Source organism: Anas platyrhynchos, chromosome 30 (genome assembly GCF_047663525.1).
Source record: "Anas platyrhynchos isolate ZD024472 breed Pekin duck chromosome 30, IASCAAS_PekinDuck_T2T, whole genome shotgun sequence".
Taxonomy (NCBI): Eukaryota; Metazoa; Chordata; class Aves; order Anseriformes; family Anatidae; genus Anas; species Anas platyrhynchos.
Window position 1 is genome coordinate 4,755,649 of NC_092616.1, and position 14,373 is coordinate 4,770,021.

The 14,373-nt window shown below is 49.8% G+C and overlaps 1 protein-coding gene across 2 annotated transcripts in view; it reads left to right on the forward strand.

Annotated features, from left to right (window-relative positions):
- Positions 1-14,373, forward strand: part of LOC119712973 (uncharacterized) — a 672,213-nt gene that overhangs the window by 4,968 nt on the left and 652,872 nt on the right. Inside the window, exons 10-13 of one of the 2 annotated variants that reach the window (XM_038175406.2) lie at positions 104-241; positions 552-694; positions 979-1,101; positions 1,385-3,464. In XM_038175406.2, the coding sequence (XP_038031334.1) occupies positions 104-241; positions 552-694; positions 979-1,101; positions 1,385-1,502 (522 nt within the window). In that variant the 3' untranslated portion in view covers positions 1,503-3,464. Of the gene's footprint in view, positions 1-103; positions 242-551; positions 695-978; positions 1,102-1,384; positions 3,465-14,373 lie in introns of those variants that run through there. The other variant, XM_072029585.1, reaches the window with a different exon arrangement.

The window sequence follows — 14,373 nt, forward strand, 5'->3', positions numbered from 1 at the left end:
AAAAGGAATGAGGGCTTTCTGGGTCTTTGATGGCAGAGGTCTTTGGTCCAACAGCTGAGACCAATCCTGTCTGCCGTTGTGTTTTTTGTTTGTTTTCCTCCAGGAGGTCTGGAACCTGTCCTCGCAGTGGGACCAAACAAAGAGCTCATGGCCCTTGTACCAAAAGCGAATAAAGCAAGCCCGGGCAGAAATGGCTGCTTGGGAAGCCTGGTCTCAGGGGGAGGACCGAGAGACACCTCAGGTACTGGCCGTGACCAACACCGCTGAGAAGAGCAGCGATCCTCCCCGCCAGGGCTCCGAGGGGGGCAGGTCCCAGGGTGGTGGGAGCAGGACGGGCACCAGGGCGCAGGGCAGGGCTTTGCCTGCTCCTCCCTGTGAGGGAGAGGCTGTCAGCAGAAAGCGAGGGATCAAAGCAGCAGCCAGACGTGGGCCGGCAGTGCCGAGTCGCCTGCTTCCCAGGTCCTGCTGCAGGGTCCTTTCAAGGGGTCCTCTGGGAAACAGCAGCCGTGTGTCCAGTCCTGTCTGATGAGAGCGTCTTCTCCTTGCATCAGGTCACCAGGCAACATGATTGGATTCCCCATCCCCCAGCCCAGCCCAGGAGCAAGGAGGTCGTGAGGAGGTGGAGGAAGGTTCAGATCCCTGCCCCAGAAGAGGAGTGGAGAGCGGCAGCCAAGCTGGAGAGCCTCCAGCCTGAGTAAGTGTGTGCCGGCTGCGTTCACGTGCTGGGGCACTCGAGTAGCTGCTGAGCGACGTCAGGAGATGTCCAGCAGCCCGGTCCCTGAGTCCTGGGCTTGCCTATGACACCCTTGGCTTTCTCCTAAAGCGGGCATGACCTTGGTTACCGCCAAGGCCTAAAACTCATCACAGGGCGGAAGGGTGGGTGCACGTGGCACCGCGTGGGTGCAGGGTCTGGATGAGGGGAGAGGCAGAAGGGGTGTCTGGCAGAGGCTGAGGGATCCCTTTGTCCTGGTGTTGCAGCCACCTTTCCCCACGAGCACTGCAAGTTTTGAAAAGGTCGGAGCCGCATCGCAGTCAACAAAGGGTGTTCAGAAGTGCTGCGGAGGAAAAGCGGCTGCAGCAAGAGCAGCAGCGGCTCCCCTGGTAAGTATCTCCAGAAAGGGATGGTGCTTCCCGCTGCTGCAAGGCCCGTCCTTCCCGTGGGGGCAGCACTGGGACAGAGAGGGCATTCCGGGGCCCTCCGCTCCCCCTGCCTCAGCCCCAGGCTGATGAGCTTGGGCACTAGGCATCTGTCGCAGCTGACGGCAACCTTGAAGCTTCATGGGAAGCAGACCCCTACGTGCACGGCCCGAGCTAAGCCTGCAGTACTTCTCTGCGTTCAGCCTGTACACAACCTGATCATCCTCTTTTCTTTCTGACTCCCTAGCGCTAGATGCTGGTACCGCAACGGAGGGGAAGGTGCTGGGAATGCTGAAGGCAGCAGCGGAGCTCTGAGCAAAGGGGCTGGGAAGCTCTCCCGCTTTCCACCCCTGAATGGAAAATAAAGAGCACAGCCAGACTGCTTGTGTCGCTTCATCCGCCGTAGCAAAGCACTGCCCTGATTCACACCACCATCTCCATTAGGCACACGGGCACATCCCAAGGATGCCCCGGCTTCTCCGTGCAGCACACAGGCATCTCCCTGGAGCAGCCAACAATCTCCCCAGACCACCAGTCTTGCTAGCAGGACCTCGGCACAAGTCCTCTGATCAAGCCGTCTTTTCCAAGGAGCGTTCTGGCAACTCCCTGGAGAAGCCAAACATGTCCCTGGGGAAAGTAAAAGTCTCCCCTGGGAATACAAGCATCTTCCTGAAGCACCCTCCATGGCACCCAAGTATCTCTCCAGGGAATATAGGCACCTCTTGAAATCAGAAATACTTCCCGCAGGACACGTGAGCATTGAGCTGGAGTAGACAAGCATCTCCCCAGGACACCTAAGCACTACCTTTTCCCTCTCAGGCATCTTCCAAGAGCATTCCAGCACCTCACGGGAGATCCCAACTCTAGGTGGGTTCACCTGAACAATTTCCGCTGTGAACCCATCTCCTGCTGATGCTCGAAGACATCGCCCAAAGGCATACAAGCATTTCTTGGAGGAACCCAGGAACCTCTATAGAGAACCCAAGCACCTCCTTGGAAGAATGAAACACCTCCCTGGGGAACAGTAGAATAACCCCATGGGTGCCCAAGCACCTGCATAGGTCACCCCAGAAGATCTTTCAAGAACCAAGGAATTCCCTCCATTGATGAAGCACCTCTATGAAGAAATCCTATCCTGCCCCGGGTCAGAGAAACCTCCCTGGGTAAATCACGCAACGTCCTGGAGGAGCAAAGGATCTTCTTGGGTGTACAAGCATTTTCCCATGGTAGGCAAGCACCTCCCTGGGGACAACCAGCACCTGCCTCTGGGTCACTCATCCCCTTCCCTGTGGAACACGAGCATCTTATCGGGACAACCAAGAACCTCCCAAAGCACTGAACAACACACTTAGTGCAGTCCAGCAACTCCCTGGAGCACACAACCTGCTCTCTGCTGGACCCAGGCAACTCCGGAGGTTCCAAGTGACCCCAGAGGAATCAAGCACCTTCCTAGAGAGCCCAAGGATATTCCCAGGGCACACAAGCACCTCCCTGGGGCACATAAGCATATCCCAGGGGCAGAAGAAAAGCCTCCCTGGAGCACACAAACCTCTGCCCTCCTAACAAAAGTTTCTGCCCCTGCCATACAACTCCTGCAGCACAGAAGCACCTCCCTGGAACACACAAGCACCTCACTGGAGCACCCAAGAATCTCCCCACTGCACTCCTACATCTGAGTGGAGAACCCGAGCATCTCCTCGGGTCATCAAAACACCACCTGGGGCACACAAACTTGCTGTCACCCCTTGGATTTTTCAGAAGTGATAAACTTTTCCTCTCTCTCCAGAAATGACTCTCAGTCTTTCCCATGACAGTCATTTCTGGAGCTTGAAGAGCTCGAGTTCCCCCAGAAGACCCCGTGGCCCCGGAGCTGTTTCTCTTAGCGACCCTTCCTCTAGGACCTTGTTCGGAATGCTGCAAGCAACTTGGGCTTGCTGTGGCACTGAGGATGTTGCTTCTCCTTGCAGATGACGTCAAGGTCAAGCCGCTGAACTAGCTGCAGCTAGCGCGAGCCACCTCCTTCCTGTTATATGTTGCCCCCTGTCCTGGTTTCAGTTAGCACAGAATTAATTTTCTTCCTAGTAGCTGGTGGAATGCTGTGTTTTGGCTTAGGATGAGAAGAGTGCTGATAACACCCCGATGCTTTAATTGTTGCAGAGCAGTGCTTATACTAAGCCAAGGACATCTCAGCCTTTTGCTCTGTCCTGCCAGCGGGCAGGCTGGGGGTGCAGTAAGAGCTGGGAGGGGACAGACCCAGGACAGGTGACCCAAACTAGCCAAAGGGGTATTCCATACCATCTGACGTCATGCTAAACAATATATAGGGGTGGCTAGCCGGGGGGAGGGGGCCGGACTGCTCGGGGTGAGGCTGGGCATCGGTCAGCGAGTGGTGAGCAATTGCATTGTGCATCACTTGTTTGTACATACTATTATTACTTTCCTATTATCACCATTGTATTATTATTGTTATTATTTTATTATTATTTTGTTATTATTATTTTCCTGTCTTATTAAACTGTCTTTATCTCAACTCACGGGCTTCACTTTCCATTTCTCTCCCCCGTCCCAGAGAGGGAGGGGGGAGGGTGAGCGAACGGCTGCGTGGTGTTTAGCTGCCGGCCGGGTTAAACCACGACAATCTTTTTGGCGCCCAACGTGGGGCCCGAAAGGTTGAGATAACGGCAGATCTGACCAGAGTGTGTTAAACTAAAATTGGTGTAAGGATTAGACCTGCTTAATAGTCACTTGTCATAATGCTGATTGCTTTAATCTCAACTCTGCTGCGCCTGTTTTCCAAATTGAGTATTATAGTACATTATTTTCCGTATTTGCTCTCTGTCGTGTTGTTTATCCTCTCCGGGCCCTGGTTTCAGATCATTATGGTGCTGTGTGTTGTAGCAATGGCTTATGAGACGATGAAATATGTGGTCATGACTCTAACTTGTTATTTGTATTCAGTAACATCGTCGACTCTGTACTTTGGAAACTGTATCTTGGAAACTATTAGCAATTATACCTATTGTTTTTTTCCATTAGGGAGTCAATCTGTGGAGGGAAAAGGGGAAGATAATTTTTCTTACTTGATTACTCTCCCTTTCTCCTTCACCACTCCTGTATCCTCCTGGATCACTCTGCCTTCTCCCTCAAAAATATCTGCCTTCCTCCTTCACCACCCCTTATGCGCCCAGTGCGGTAACGCAAGCGATCCCGGAGAAGCCGGCGGGAGCCCCGGGGAGAGTTCTCTTTTCTTTGTGAAGGGCCGGGCGCCCTGGAACGGGTTCGCCCCGAGAGAGGGGCCCGCGCTAGGCAGAGTGATCCAGGATCAAACTGGGCGCCTTTCCCTTCGCTCCGCCCCCCGTTGCTAGGTAACCGCCACTGCCGTTCCCGCCTCTTTTCCCCCCGTTGCCAGGCAACCGCCGCCATTTTGGCATTTCCCCCGTTGCCAGGCAACCGCCGCCATTTTGTCCCCTCCCCCCGTTGCCAGGCAACCGACGCCATTTCGTCCTGCCCCGCCGGGCTGCCCGCACTGCGCATGCGCGCGCGCCGGCCTCCCATTGGCTCCCGCCCCGCGGCTTCAAACGGTCCGGCGGGAGCGATGGCGGCGGAGGCTGCGGCCGGTGCGGGGGGGCGGGGAATTTGAGTGGGGTCTGAGGGGATTTTTTTGGATTTTGGGGAAAATGGGGGTTTGGGGGGGCTCAGGGGGGTTTGGAGAAGGCGTGCGAGGCTCTGGGGGGCGTCTGGCGGTGAGGGGATGCGGGATTGTGAGGGGAAAAAGGGCTGAGGGGGTGTTCGGTGAGGGGAGAGGGGCTGTGAGGGGACGTTTTGTGAGGGGAAAAGGGGCCGTGAGGGGAAAAAGGGGCCGTGAGGGGAAAAAAGGGGCTGTGACGGGATAAAAGGGCTGTGAGGGGCATTTTGTGAGGAGATGAGGGGTTAAAGGACACTTCGTGAGGGGACAGGGACTGTGAGGGGATATTTTGTGAGGGGATGAGGGGCTAAGGGACACTTCATGAGGGGACAGGGACTGTGAGGGGGTATTTTGTGAGGGAACAAGGAGCTGAGAGCGGAACAGGGGCTGTGACATGGCTGACAAGAGAGGCTTCAGGTACAAAGGCCCTGGACCACCCTCCTGGTCTGTCCGTGCCAGCAGGGCACAGCCCAGCTGCCTCCCTCCTGCACCAGCCTGTCTTTGATCTCTGCCACGCGATCCAAAGCCAGCAGTGCCTGTCCTCCCTCTGCACGGTCGCATATCCCAGCTCGACACGGATGTTTCTCTCTACTGGGAAGCTTCCAGCCCAGCTCAGCTGCCCCCCAGCTCTCCCACCTCCCTGCCCTCTCCCCAGCCCAGCCCAGCCCAGTAGCCTAGGCTGGGCTGGTCCCACGGCAGTGCCCATCGCAGGCTGCTGCAGGGCTCTGGGCACTGCCACCACAGCTCCAGTTCCCATTCACTCCTGATCAACTCAGAATGGGTCTCAGACCAACATTTATTTGGTTAAAATACACAGAGATCCTGGCTCCTTGACTACAGAAATCCTGGGTCACACAGAAAGGGTGATACTCAGGCAGGAAGGAATGAAAAAGGGCATTTTTGTGTAGGCAACAATATCACAAGGGCAGAAAGGAAAATTGAAGAGACAAATGCCATATGGAAAGGCAAGATGGCCTGTCATGAATAATACTTGGAGCCATCTGCAGAAGAAGGCAGACAGTCTGTGGCCACTGATAAACAACTAGTCAGCAGTTTCTATATTGAATCTTTGAGCTCCTGGTTCTTCATGATGTAGATGAGAGGGTTCAGTGCTGGAGGCATCACTGAGTACAGAACTGCCACCACCAGGCCCAGGGATGGGGAGTAGGTAGAGGGAGGCTTCAGGTAGGAAAAAAATCCAGTGCTGACAAAGTAACATGGAATGCCTGCCTCACAGTCATGTGGGGAAGGCACATGTCAAAAGGCTTTTTTTTTTTTTCTCTAGGAATTTTTTTTTCTCTAGGAAATATGTCCTTTCACTTCCATGACTTGAGATTCTTTTGGTGAGGTTCAGTTTACCATTACCATCATGGCATTGCCCATTGGCTCAAGAGTTAGAAGTCCTTTCCCAGTGCACTGCGTATATTGGAACATGGTAGGGCAAGTATTTTTTGTTCAGAATTTGACATATGAAATCACTCCTAGCACAGAAGGGACGTTTACATCTGCACTCCGAATGTGAAAAAAAAAAGAAAAAAAAAAAAAGGTGGGTGACAAAAAGGACTTTTAGTTTAGTTTTGCTTTTGCTAGACAGCATCCTCTCCCTCGTGATGCCCAAGCAGTGCTCTCTGAAGTCAGAAATCCTGAGCATTTCTGCTGCACTCACAGTGAATGGCTGTGAGAGCTGGCTGTGGGAGGGACCCCACGCTGGAGCAGGGGCAGAGAGAGACCATGAACTTTCTTAGTTCTCATTTAGTTTCTCACTGCTCCAGTCTACCAGTAGCACTCAATAAATTATGCTCGTCTTCCTAGAGTGAGTCTGCTTTGCCCATGTCTGAAATTGGTAAGGGCTCTGCCTGTTCCTTAAATGTACCCTGAAGCCCTTTTCCACGCTATTTAGTCCATCTGTTCCTTTGATGGGGAGCAGGTCAAAGAACAGTGTGCTGCCCATCAGTGTGCTGGATCTAGGGAGCTTTCAAGATGAAAAAAAAAAAAAACAAACAAAAAAAACAATGACAAGTTAATACTGGCTTCCCAGAGTGAAATCTACTCCATTTCTCCTTGAACCCCTCCCTGCCACACTCCCTCACTTGTCATTCAGCCTCATAAGCTATATTTAATGAGTTTGAATATGATACTGAAGTATTCGGGACCTGTGCATATTGGGTCAGGAGGAAGCAGTCTTGTCCCTGTGCATTGGGTACATCAGAACATGGCAGAGGCTCCAAGTTATATTTTCAGAATTTGTCAGATGAAATCAATGCAGAAGGGCATATGGGGTGGTGTCCTAACAGGCCTAAAGAATGTGGAGGGCTGAGAGGACTTCTAGGAATTTTTGTTTTTTTCCTACACAACCTCATCATGCCCAAGGAATGTCCTCTGAAGTCAGAAGTCCTGAGGATTTCTGCTGCACCCACAGTGAATGGCTGTGAGACCTGAGAGGCAAAGGGATTCCCTTTAGCTCAGAGCAGGGTGAGGGGAGCTGGTTGGGCTTATTCCCAATGGCCATGATCTTGCTGCTTTTGGAGATGGATGGCAATCACATTTATGGTACACTTCAAAGAAATCAGACACTGCTAAGAGCAGAGGAACCCACTGCCAATCTCTCAGTGCGCAGCCTTTCTCAAGGTACCTAAGCAAGGTCTCAGCACCACATGTCTTGCCAAGGACACTTATCATTTATTTCACCAACCCAACAGCATGTCCTCACATGCAGCATATCTCTGCTTCTTCCTGGGGCATTCACATAACACAGAGATACTACGGAAAAGATTTCTATCCTGCAGGGCAGCTCACACCTTGGAAGGACATCCCAGGGAGACAGACAAGTGTCCTAATGATGGTGTCTCATTAAGGGAAAGTCAGCTCATTCCCCAGCCTCACAGAATGCATTGCCCACAGCCCCAGGCTGCTGCTCTCAGTCCCCCTGCACCACAGAGGGAACTGGGCACGTGGCTGGAGAGATGCACCTCTGCTCTGCTGGAACTGTGGCTGCAGAGGACGTGCTTCATGCCCTGGACCCACAGCAGTGACTGCAGGGGCTTTCCTGTGTGGGACAGGAGGCAAGAGGGCTTGCTCAGAGGAAGGGGGCTGCAATGTAGGGAATAATACAGACTTTTCTGAGAAGTTCTCCCTCTGACTACAAATCCGGTTTTTCTTTCTTCTCATTCTCTAACCATATTTCTTCTGCCTGAAGATTTTATAACTGGGGGATGTTTCCATGTCCCATGGTCTTTTCCCCATCTGTGTTCAGAGCCCTCCTGCCAACCTCTTTGCCCTTCAGAAACCAGCAGTTCCCAGAGCACTGCCTAGGTGCATATCCATCTTTGCAGATAGAAAACAGCCTGTCAGAAAGCCCTGACAGGTACAGCAAAGTTGCCAATGAAGCTGGCCATAAACAAAGGAGAGGCTGTAGGCAATTTATAAGCCTTCTTACAAGCCCACTGATCATCAAAGGAACAGTTCAGGAATCTTAGAGATGTGTTGGAACTTGACAGTTCCTTTTCCATTTCTTTCTGCAACCTCACCCAATCCTGCAAGTGCTGGAAAGGGAAAAGGAAGCAGAAAATTCTTTTCTGGATTTTTGTGTGTTTAGTGGATTATTTCTCCAACATATGTCACACCTTTCTGTGACTGACCTAGGAGCCTCCACCATGTTCCTGCATATAAATGAGAGGGGTTTTGCCTCTCGGGGACCAGGGCTTGGGACCAGGGCAGGAAACAGGACGAGGGCTGGGGTCCAGGACCAGGGCTGGGGACCAAGACTGGGGACCAGGGCTAGGAACCATGTCTGGGGACAGGATCAGGGCTGGGGACCAGGGCTGGGGATCAGAACAGGGCTGGCTGTGCAGTGCTGGATGTAGGGCTGGGCCCCAAAACCTCATCTCTTTCCCTGTGCTGCAAAGCAGCTGGACTATGACATGCATTTTGCAGGAGGAGTGTCAAGACACGGGTTTTCCTGTTTGCAAGTCCCAGATCCTGGTGAACATCACCTAGGTTGGATAACCTAGCAGCTGTGCACAGAAGCTGTCTCCAGGAACCCACAGAAACCTCGGGAATGTTTGCACCCTGCAGTGTCCCTTTTCTGTGACAGTCTGAGTGATTTAAGGCCCCCAGGGTGACATGGGGTCATTGAATTCATCTTAGTCCAGTGGCTTCCACAAGACTGTCTGCTTCGTCAGCCTGACTGCAGGCATCTACCTCTGACCACACTGCCACCCTGACTGGATCTGCTCTGACCCTCACCCACAAGGGCTCCCCCACTCTGCTGCCCATCCCATAGAGGAGCTCCATGCATCCAGACAGATCCTTCACATGGAGGGCAACCCCCTGTTGATCATCCCCGCCTGTCTCTTCTGAAGAATCTGCCCCCATCCAGCACAGCACCCCAAGCTGGGGGACCTGTCCCCCCACACCTCAGCAGCTCTTCCATCAATGTCCCAGCCCTGTGACAGCAGGCGGGGATCCAGCTCCTCCTGCCTGTGCCCCAGCCTGAGGGCATTGGGGCACATCTGGGCTGCAGCAGCTCAGCTGTGGCACAAGGGCCAAACTCAGACTTGTCCCAGACCTTGTGCCAAGAGCCTGGGCATGAAGAGGCTTTCCTTCAGAGCAGAGATTTGCTGCCGTGGATGGTAGATGGGCACAAAAGGATGACAAGGGATCCCAAGAAGGGCAAGGCCTGGTGTTCCTGAGGCCAGAAGGAAACAGGCCTGGGCTGTGCCGCTCTGACAGCAGAGGGCCTTTGTGGTGTTGGTGCAGCCCTGAGGGCCAGTGCTGGAGCTGGGGCTGATCTTCAGGCAGGAGAAGGGGCTGCTGATTTCCCTTGATTTCCCCCATCTCCATTAATGATCCTGGAGCTGAGAAAAGGAGCTCACCTGCAGCTGCCCATGTTATTCACACCTAAACTGAGTGCAGAGGAATCCCAGCTCCCATGGGTTTGTGGCAGGCATGGGAGGCATCTTTGTCCCATTCCAGCCCCAGGACAAAAAAACAGCATGAGATGTCTTAACTGACTCTGCTGAATCCCTTCCTTAAGCAGGGGGCTAAAGGAGTTACTTTTATGACCATGCCTGGGTGTCCCTTCATCAACTGGGATGAGAAGAGAAGACTGCTACAGATAATTGTTTTTGTGCTAAGAGAAATGAGCCTGCTGTCAAGAAGTGTGTGTGCCCAGGGGAGGGAGGGAAGCCCAGGGATCCCTTCAGGCTGTTTCCCAGCAGGTTTCCCTGCAGCCCCAGGGCCATGTGCAGGGAGCCTGGTGGGGGGCAGAGCAAGGGAGGCCTTGGGCTGGGCCTCTGCTGCTGAGCTGGGCCGGGCTCCTGGGCCCAAGGGGAGCTCCTGGCAAGCGGGCAGCGCTGCAGAGAGACAGCTCTGCCCAGGAGCAGCTCCTCTGCACAGCGCAGCAGGCCTGGGGGCACTGCCTGCAGAGACACAGTGCTTAAAGGCAGGCAGAAGTGGCAGCATGCCCAGAGCTCACCGGGGGAGAAGACTTCGCAGCCCTGCACCCGGTAAGTCTCTGGCTGGAGGGCAATGCAGCCGCAGTTCGTGGAGGCAGGAGAAGCCGGGGGTGCAGGCAGGGGTGTCCAGGGCTGTGGTGCAGAGCAGGGTCCCTGCTGTGCCCCAGGGGCTGTGTGCCGGGGCAGGGCCTCTGCCGCCTGCCAGGCTCAGCACTCAGCCTGCCCGGGGAGCTGCCCAGGGCGCTGCAGGTAGAAGCTGTGGGTGAGCAATTGGCTAACGGGCAGGGCCCAAAGGGTTATGGTGAATGGGGCTGCGTCAGGCTGGCGGGCGGTCACCAGTGGGGTCCCTCAAGGCTCCATTTTAGGGCCGGTACTTTTCAATATTTTTATAAACGGTCTGGATGTAGGAATAGAAGGTATTTTGAGCAAGTTTGCTGATGACACCAAACTTGGAGGAGTTGTGGACCCGAATGAGGGTGGAAAGGCCTTGCAGAGGGATCTGGTTGCTTAAAGCAAGCTCAGATCGAACAATTGTTCCACAGGCACATGTCCACATCCTGTATGCCAATTCCCAGCAATTCTCTTTCTGCAGAAATGTACACTGTTTTACTATTTTATTCATGTTAGAATTATCAGGTGATGAATTATAAAGCTTCACATCAAGCTTATTGAAATTGGGTCATAGTCTTCAGAATAAAAAGTATAATCTTATAAATCACACACCTGAACTTCTGAGCCATTTAAAATTTTATAAGCCAGACTTTCCCAATCTGTAACCTGTTTGACTGTTTTCTGATCTGATTCTCCTCCTGTGTTCTCGGTAGAAAAACAGAACATCATTAGTTCTTTTTAGCTAATAGGCTAATTTATTTGAAAGGAAATCACTTCCAGCTTGGTCAGATCTGTCCTAGGGCCATGGCCAGTGTAAAAACAGATGCACAATCAGAAAAACATTGTGAATCTGTTCTCCTCTTCTGTACACAGCAGAAAATAGCTAGAACTGGTCATATATGCCCCTGTTCGAAATGCAGGTCAAAGATGCACTTGTGCACTAACCAAATCATCTATTAGATCACAAGTAGCTCTCACTCACTCAGGCATGTCTAAAAACACAGACAAATCCCTCCAGAGTGTGTTCAATGTAGAGGTTAGAAAAAGCGGCAGGTGACGTGATTAGAAGGGTGGTCTGTTTGACAGTAATTGAGCAACAAGAAGTCACAGTGATACCTGAGATAATTAAACTAATTGGAACAAAGTATCACTCATATACTCATACTTCATTGCTGGAATCTGAATCCAGACGAACTGTGATTTCAACTGTGAACACTAACCTATTTATTGTACTTCAGGGGGAATAACTATATTTGGGTTATCCTGAAGTAAAATAGAGCCACTTACTGGTAAAATAAATTAAGTGGGTGCATTTTCATATAAGCTTTTAGGAGTCAGAAACAGACAAAGTCCAAATAATGATGAATAATGAGATATATTCCTTTGCATTTAATCTTGCAAATTGTTCTGCCTAATGGAAAATGAGAATGTTCAAAATGACAGATTTGGGCTCTAATTCTCTCTAAAGGTCTCTTCACTAAACAGAAAATTCTTTGAGAAGCAGAACTAATGAAGTTTTTATTGGGTTTTTCTGCTCAATGATACCATCAGTCTTTGCAAAATGTGTAAGAACTGCTGATCTCTGAGACCTCTGTCCTTCTCAGATTAGATCAAAAGGAACACAACCAAAATTATAGAAAAAAGGAAGCAACAGAAGGACTGTCAGTTAGACAAGGCAATCATAAATGTCTGCACTATTTTTTTTTATTTTTATTTTTTAAGAGGGTTTGTAGAAATTACCAAATGAAAAGCCAGTGTCATAAATATGTATAGTCTGCATGATTTGGCGATATGGTTTAAGGCTCAGAGAGCCACAATGAGCTATTAAAAATATCTGTAGAGCAGAAAGAGTGTATCAGTGTAATCCTTCAATTCAGGTAAATAGCTTCATTAAGAGAGAAGTCGTAGCACTACGGTAACATGACAGTACTGATTTGGGGATCAAGGTTAGTACCTGTACAGTGCTGAGATCAACTTATCGATCTCATGATATGGCAGCAGTTCTTTTAAAAATATCATCACTGTACTCTATAACAAAGAATAAATGTGCCCTCTGTTTCCTGCATTCTGATCCAATGGAAATGCTTTCTGCATCTGCTTTTAGTCACAATGTGTGAAAACATCCTTGATCATGAAAAATTTAGTAACTCTAAAAGCATCTACATCCATTCATGGATTTCATGTGTTAGACAAATATAAAAATCGCTAAACTAAAATCACTGAACAAGACTGAGCAGCGAGATCAAAAAGGATGTTTCTGAGCTGGGCCAGTCATCTCAAATCAAAACAGAACATAGCTATGGGGAAACCATTGGATAATAGGACAGTGAAGATAAGGGAAAGTTTTGAAAGTCTCTTGTATAAATCAGAGATTCCTTAGCAGCTGCCTGTGGCTTTAAAAAACTCCTATAAAAAAAAAAAAAAGAGATTTACCATGTCAAACTAGACAAGAAGCCTTTTCAGGGCGATATCAAGATGTCAACAGCTATTGGAATCAATGCGAAATTTCCACATGAATAAGACGCAATTTCCCAAATTTACTAATCATCAAATTCATTTTGCCATGCTTCACTGACGTAAAATTGATGTCTATTCTAAGCTTTTGCTATGGTTAGGGAAGAGAGATAAGTACCTCCTGAGGATGATCACCACCACTACTACCACTACCCTTACATAGGGGTTTAAAGTAGAATTCCATATATCACATTGATCTTATGCAGGGCTTCTGCTCTCTAGTTACTTCAACACTTTTGAGAATCTCTTTATGGGTAGTTAGGGTCTGGCGGCCGGAAGATGTGGCGCTGTACGGAAAGGTGGAGCCCCTCCCTTGATGGCCAGTAGCGTGTGGGCTGTGCTGTAAGCAAGCGAAGTGACGCTATGGGCCTCGGGTAGATAACCCCATGGGACTTGACAACAAACGCCATTTGCCATCCACCACATTGGTGTCTGTGAGCCTGAAACAAACTAGACTTAGTCCTCATGAATGTCATCACAGTTTGTTGCTGCATTACACAAGGAGAGCTTATTTGTCTTCATATGTTATGGGTGAAAGGATACTACCCAATTTAGCTGGGTCCTCATCCAATGATGCCTTAAAGATCAATAGCAAGGCTTCAGAATTGTATTAAATTGGAATTAGGATAGAACATATCTTGCCAAGTATAGAAGATACATACTTTGGGGAATTCGTGTTACTTAGTTAATGATGCATTGTGTAAATATATGCTTTCTTCTATGAATTTTACACATTTATTTTTTATTTATATAAATCCTACTGAACTTCATAAATAGCTTAGAGTAGATGAGTACAATCTGATGTACAGAAGAGAGATGTTTCCAATTCGAGAAAAAAATCCCATTTAAGGAATTTAATGTAATTTAGGAAACTATGATATGCTTTGATCATTGTCGTGTTAAAGGGGTGTAGCTGATTAACCGTCACGGGCCCGTTTAGATTCAGAGTACTGAACCAGTCGGACATTCACCAAAACTGGGGGTCCATTCAGACATTCACCAAAAACGTATTAACCACCTGGGGGTCCGTTCAGACATTCACCAACAATGCATTAACCGTCTGGGGGTCTGGTTAGATTCAGAACACTGAACTATCACGGATAACCACCCTCACCCTAGTCGCATTAATGAGAGCTATCACAATGCAATCAAGTATGGTTTATTACAGCAACAGGTAATCAGGTTCTTTTGGATTGCCGGCGATAGTGACTGTCTGCAAAAGCAAGCTAGTATGCATGAAATACACAGGTGTTATAGGTGTTACAGATGTTATACAGGTGTTGTAGGTGTTACAGATGTTATAGATGTTACAGATGTTACAGATGTTATAAGTGTTACAGATGTTACAGGTGTTATAGGTGTTACAGGTGTTACAGGTGTTGTAGGTGTTTTAGGTGCGCAGCCTAGAAATAAATGCGTTAAAAGGATCAAAGACTCTATAGAGATTTATAAGCAAATATTCAGATCTCA